Source organism: Suricata suricatta, chromosome 8 (genome assembly GCF_006229205.1).
Source record: "Suricata suricatta isolate VVHF042 chromosome 8, meerkat_22Aug2017_6uvM2_HiC, whole genome shotgun sequence".
Lineage (NCBI taxonomy): Eukaryota > Metazoa > Chordata > Mammalia > Carnivora > Herpestidae > Suricata > Suricata suricatta.
In genome coordinates, this window is record NC_043707.1 from 1,381,441 (window position 1) to 1,387,654 (window position 6,214).

At 53.4% G+C, this 6,214-nt stretch overlaps 1 protein-coding gene across 1 annotated transcript; it reads left to right on the top strand.

Annotated features, from left to right (window-relative positions):
* Nucleotides 1-34: 34 nt before the first annotated feature.
* On the top strand, nt 35-1,654 carry FAHD1 (fumarylacetoacetate hydrolase domain containing 1). The gene has a single exon (XM_029946108.1). The coding sequence runs from the start codon at nt 334-336 to the stop codon at nt 997-999; it is 666 nt and encodes a 221-aa protein (XP_029801968.1). The 5' UTR covers nt 35-333; the 3' UTR covers nt 1,000-1,654.
* Nucleotides 1,655-6,214: the final 4,560 nt, after the last annotated feature.

Here is a 6,214-nt window from a genome sequence, read left to right on the forward strand (position 1 = left end):
CCCAGACCCCGACCAATCAGCGCTCGCGTCCAAGCCCGTGCCCGCTCGTGGCAGGGCAGCGGCGGACCTGAGCTCGGTCCGGGATCCGGGAAGCGGCGGCGGCCGGAGACCAGCGTCAGGATCTCCGCCTCTCTCTGGGAACCAGGCCGGTGTCCCGAGGCAGCTGCTGGACAGCGGCTCCCAGGAGTTCGAGCGCCCGGTAGAGCGCAGAGCGGAACTGGCCGTCGCCGACGGGACGGCACTCGGAGGTAGTTCGTTCTCTCCGGGGTGCCGTAGGCATCAGGTGACCGGGTTCCAGTGGAGTCACGTGACTCCGGGGCGCCCGGCCGGGCCATGGCAGCCCCCAGGCCGCTGTCCCGCTTCTGGGAGTGGGGGAAGAACATCGTGTGCGTGGGCAGGAACTACGCGGACCACGCCAGGGAGATGCAGAGCGCCGTGCCGCGCGAGCCGGTGCTCTTCCTGAAGCCGTCCACCGCCTACGCCCCCGAGGGCTCGGCCATCCTCATGCCGGCCTACACCCGCAACCTGCACCACGAGCTCGAGCTGGCTGTGGTGATGGGCAGGCGCGGCCGCGCCGTCCCCGAGGCCGCGGCCATGGACTACGTGGCCGGCTATGCCCTGTGCCTGGACATGACCGCCAGAGACGTGCAGGACGAGTGCAAGAAGAAGGGGCTGCCCTGGACCCTGGCCAAGAGCTTCACGGCCTCCTGCCCGGTCAGCGCGTTCGTGCCCAAAGAGAAGATCCCCGACCCTCACAACCTGAAGCTCTGGCTCAAGGTCAACGGCGAACTCAGGCAGGAGGGTGACACAGCCTCCATGATCTTTTCCATCCCCTACCTTATCAGCTACGTTTCTAAGATAATGACCTTGGAAGAAGGAGATATTATCTTAACCGGGACGCCAAAGGGAGTCGGACCCGTTAAAGAAAACGATGAGATCCAAGCTGGCATACACGGAGTCGTCAGTATGAGATTTAAGGTCGAAAGGCCGGAGTACTGAGTCTGTACCAAGCACCCTGACTTCTTAAGTTTCAGGAGAGAAGGGAGCTGGACAGAAGCCAGCAAAGGTTGTTAAATGCGATGATGCTTTAATAAGAAGTTATTTTTCAGTATTACTTAATAAGATCATTATGGCTTAAGGAAGATGGACCCTTCCAGGAAATTGTTATCGGAAAGCTGGGCCAGAAATGGAAAGAATGAGTGTCTTTTAGGAAAGAAACAAATTAGAGTTTTGATGAAGCTTCCAGAGAGGAAAATTCATCAAACTAAATGTTCAGAAGACTTCCTTTCCTTTCCTAAAACTGGACTGCCCAAGACTTTAACGTGATTCATTCTGTGATCAGTAATTCAACACTAAAAATCCTGTTTCCTAAACTTCCTTGATCATGATAATCATCTGGAGGTATTTGTAAAAATAAAACAAATTCCACATTACTGGCCCATACCAGGCCCACTGTATTAATTGGCAGAATTCATCTCCAGCATTCCGAGTGATTCTTATCATGGAAATGTGGAAAAATGCTACTCCACATAATCAGTTAATTTAAGATGTAATAAGTGAACAATTAATGACAACCTCACTCATCCGTGCCAGATTTGGGAGATAATTTTGAGACAATTATTTTCCAAATAAAGATGCTATCTCGTGTTTGGCCTTAAAGTGTACTTGTTCCCCTCCAATAGTGGCTGGGAGGGACACTTCCTCATTAAGGGCTTCAGACCTTGGTCATTGCTCTTTGGCCTCTGGGCCACTGTGCTCTACTGAGAGTTAATCAGCTCCTCTGCCTCCAGCCAGAGACGAGGCTTCTGGGAAGTCGAATGGCCTGGGAGAGCTACTCTTGTTCCCGCCTGCCCTGTCCCCCTCGGACAAAAAGTCTCAGCAGCCGCACAGGGCTGCTGTCCGCTGGCCCCTCCAAGGAAGCTGAGGACATCTAACTTAAGAACAGCTCCCCTTTACCGAGCCCTTAGTGCCGCGAGGCACTGTGCCCGGCGAGAGCCCTCGGAGCGCTTAGCCCTCAGCGGGGCTGTGAGGCGCCCCCCTCCCTGCTACACGGGAGGGTGTGGAGCTCCAGTCCAGCCGACCTGGCTCAGCAGCCGCTCGGCGGAGGAATAGAGCCAGGTTGTGACCCGACTTTGCTAAGACCACAACTTGAAGTCTTGACCACAATGCAGGCTGCACCTTGTAGATAGACCTCTAAGAAGACTCAGATATTTAGGTATTAGGCAACCCCCGATTTAATTTAAAACTTATTGTGGAGAAATGCCAGGATTGGACTTGTTTACTAAATGTCATACTATCTTAACTTATAATCAAGTTTCTTATTTTAACAGCCTAAGCAGGATGATTGTTACAGAAGAGTGAGGGAGTACGAGTGAGCGGAACCACCCCGACTTCCTTCCCGCAGAGCCAGCTCAAGCGAAGCATGCAGCGTCCCTGCTTCCAAATGTGTGGCCGTCATTGTCATTTTTAATTTTTTTTTAACATTTATTTTTGACAGTGAGACAGACCATAACGAGGGGAGAGGCTGGAGGGGGGTGCCTCCAACCTCCAGCGGTCAGCACAGAGCCTGACACACGGCTCAGACTCACAGATCGTGAGATCGTGACCTGAGCTGGACTCAGAAGCTTAACTGACCGTGCCGCCCAGGCGCCCCTGTAATGGTCATTTGTAAGAGAAGAATTGCTCATCACACAATTTTCTAACCTGCTTTTCTCACCGTACGTTGTGACTGTCCCATGTCAGTTGGCACATTTCTGCAGTCCTGTTTTCAGTGACCGTGTAAGATTCTGAAGTCCTTCCCCCATAGTTGGCAATTGAAATAGTTTCTAATTACTTGCTAGTAGAGTCAACACATTTGTAGTTCTCTCATCTGGCTGGTCCTGCTAAAGGGAAGAGCTGACTCAGGGCCCGCTCGGAGTCAAAGCGGATCAGTCTAACCAGGTTAGGATACAAAGGTCACCTGAGACCAGTCCATCCAGCGGACAGACTTCAAAGCCAGAAGGTATGAGGCGCGGCGGTGTTCACATGCAACGCCCTCGGGCGGCACAGGCCAGCTCCCAGAGAGCGCAGGGCGGCCCCAAGGTCAGTGTTCCCCGCGGTGGTGGCACCGGCTTTGTGGCAAGCGGCCGACAGCAGCATTGCAGGCATAGCACAGGCAGTCCTTGGCCGGGAGGATAAAACACTGACAGACAGTTCCTGCTCCTGCTAAAGTCGCAGTAAGCCCAGCACCCAGGGGGCCTATTTCCACCCAACTTTTTATTTTGAATAAACCAAACCTACTAAAAAGTTGAGAGATTAATACACTGAACTCCGTATGCCCTGCATTAGATTCGGTGGTTGTCAGCGCCACCTGTGTTCGCTCCCCTCTCCCTCCACACGGACATATGCCAAGCTCACTTGTGTCGGAAAACTGGAAATGGGGTGCAGAAACCCTCGACCCTTCCAGTGCACACCTCCTATGAATGGGAGTCTCCTACACACGATACCGTTAGCACCCTGGAGAGAAAAATCCCATGATGCAGTAGTTCTATAGACTGTAGGATGCACGTTTGTTCTTCTGCACTTTTTTTTTTTTAATGTTTATGAGCTCTGTAAAAAATGAGTATTCTACGTCCACTTGATATCCTGTGAACATCTTTCCAGGTCAGTGAATATAGACTTCCATAATCCCTCTCAGTGGCTGTGCCTCAGACTGAGCACCCCAGAGGCAGAGCTGGGGTGGGGTTCTGGTTCAGGGGACTTACTCTCAGGAGAAAACTGAAGAGGAAGCACAAAAGGCAGAGAGCAAACTAAGAAAGGACGTGGTGAGCTCAGAGCTAGAGATGAGCTTCAGTGCACTGTCCCAAGGGGAAGTCACTGCCGGCTCTGCCCCCAGCCCTCCGGGGACTTCTGAGGGTGGTTCTCCACCTCCCAGCACAGCTGAGGGCTGGAGGTGTGGCCGTGGCCTGAAGGGGCCTGGCTGGGGCCCGACAGCCCCCACCTGCCGCGTAGGTTCCAAGTGTTTTGCTACTGGAAACACAGTACTGGTGTAAATCGGATACTATAGGCAAAGCATTTATTACAACATGTGGCACAGAAAGCACTCAATAATGTTAGCCGTTCGCATTGTAGCAATTGGATGTCCAGAAACACATCCCCAGGAAATAAGAACGTGGACGAACACTTAGCTCCAGCTGGTGTTTACAATAGCGAAAGCTGGGGAGCACCTAACACGTCTAGCAGTACTGGGTAGATTGCACTCAGTACCCTACACTCCTGTAACGAGAGAGATGCGCCCATTGAAGTTACGTCAAGTAGTAAGTGATCACTAAGTGTGAAGCGTGAGAGCAGGTAATAATGTAACCTGCGTTTGCAGCTTGTACATTTTCGCAAAGAAAGGTAGGGGGCAGAGTCAGGGAGCCGTGCAGGACAAGGAGGGCGCTTGCACACCGCTCATCACATCGCTGTCTGACCACAAGAGCCAAAGGTGGAAGCAACCGAGTGCCCACCGACAGATGGGCGGATAAAGCCCACAGGCAGCCACACAGCGGAAAACTCTTCCGCCATAAAAAGGAGTGAGGCTGACACGTGCTGTGACATAGGTGACCCTCGAAAACATGATGCTCAGAGAAATAAGCCAGGCACAAAAGGTCACATGGTGTTTGAAGTCCCTGCAAGAGTCGAGCTCATGGAGATGAGGGAGACCAGAGGTGACCAGGGGCTGGGGGAAGCAGAAACGGGGAGTTCTAGTCTAACAGGGGCAGGGTTTCAGTTTGGGATGGGGAAAAGTTCTGGAAATGGATCGTGGTGACGGCTACACAAAACTGTGAATATATTTAATGCCACTGAGCTGTACGCCTAAAAATGGCTAAAATGGTAAATGTTATATAATGTATATTTTACCACAAAAAACAACAGCAAAAATATACACTCAAGAAAAGAATGCATCTCCTCCCAGGGAAAGACTTCAGGGGCAGGAGGTTAGGGCTTTTCCTGTTTCTTACCTAGTATTCTCTAATTTTTCTATAATAAACACGTCAAACTTCATAACAAGATATATTTAAGAGGCAAACCCCCCCCCAGGGTTCCTCAAGATGAGTGACAGACGGACACATGGACACCGCGTTTCTGCCACGTGCACAGTAGTCTACCAATAAACTCACCAGGGCAGCATTAGGAAAGGAGGCTCTTCCCGAAACGAGCCGCTCGTGGATCAGGGAGCCACCGAGCAGGTCAGAGGATGCGGAGACCAGGCAGAGCAGCTCCGGGAGAGCAGGGCGAGTGCAGGTCCCGGACAAGGACCTGTGTATTTTGTGTGATGGAATACGATGCTTCTTCACCTGAGTGTGTGAATGCTGGCCAGTCTACACCCAAATTTTAGAAATCAACCAATTTGTCATCCTCATTTCATAAATGTGGGAGCTCCAGCCCGTGATACCCCTGCGAGTCGGTGCGGCCGACACCTGGCCCTGGAGATTCCTGCGTCATCAGAGGGAATGCCCGGGGCATCCCCCCAGTGACAGGTACGGGGTCTCCTGAGGTACGTGCTGGTGGACTCGGAGGTCACCAAGGCAGCTGGGCGGAGGCCATGCGGAGCCCTCTGCCGCCCTGCTGGGGTGCCCACGCTGTGGCCAGGGAACACGGGGTACAACACGCAGCGCGATTTGAGAATGCCTATGTTAGGCATCTGCGGTACACACCCGAAGCCCGTGGCGAAGCAGCCAGAGGAGCTGCGGCCTGTGGGCCTAGGAGCCCCCACCTGGTCCTGGCACCTGTGGTCCAGGTGTTGGTCTTTGGGACCCGCTGCTAGAGGTCAGGGCACCAGGAGGCCTGGCACAGCAGTTCCTGACACGCCAACGGGGCCAGGTGTCCTTCCACGTCCCTGGGCTCTTGGACACCCACTCATGCTGAAGCAACAGTGTGAATGTGGACACCAGGCGGGCACCCTTGACCTCTCTCTCCCCCCACCCTGAGCCCTCCCCCCTGCACCACTTCTTCCTTCCTTCCCTGCCCTCCTCTGGAGGGACACCTGTGTCCTGCTTCATCGGGCACCTCCCTGTCTGCACAGCCCGGGCAGCTCCTCCAGCGCCCTGTTTGTTACCATAGTCTGGACACACTGGGAGCCGCCTGTGCCCTCTGCCACGCTGCTGACAAGTTTATCTCCCAACACCCGCTCCTAAGAGTTTCATATACTTACTCTGTTTTTCACTCCGGGGGTGGGGGATGGGGAGGCCAA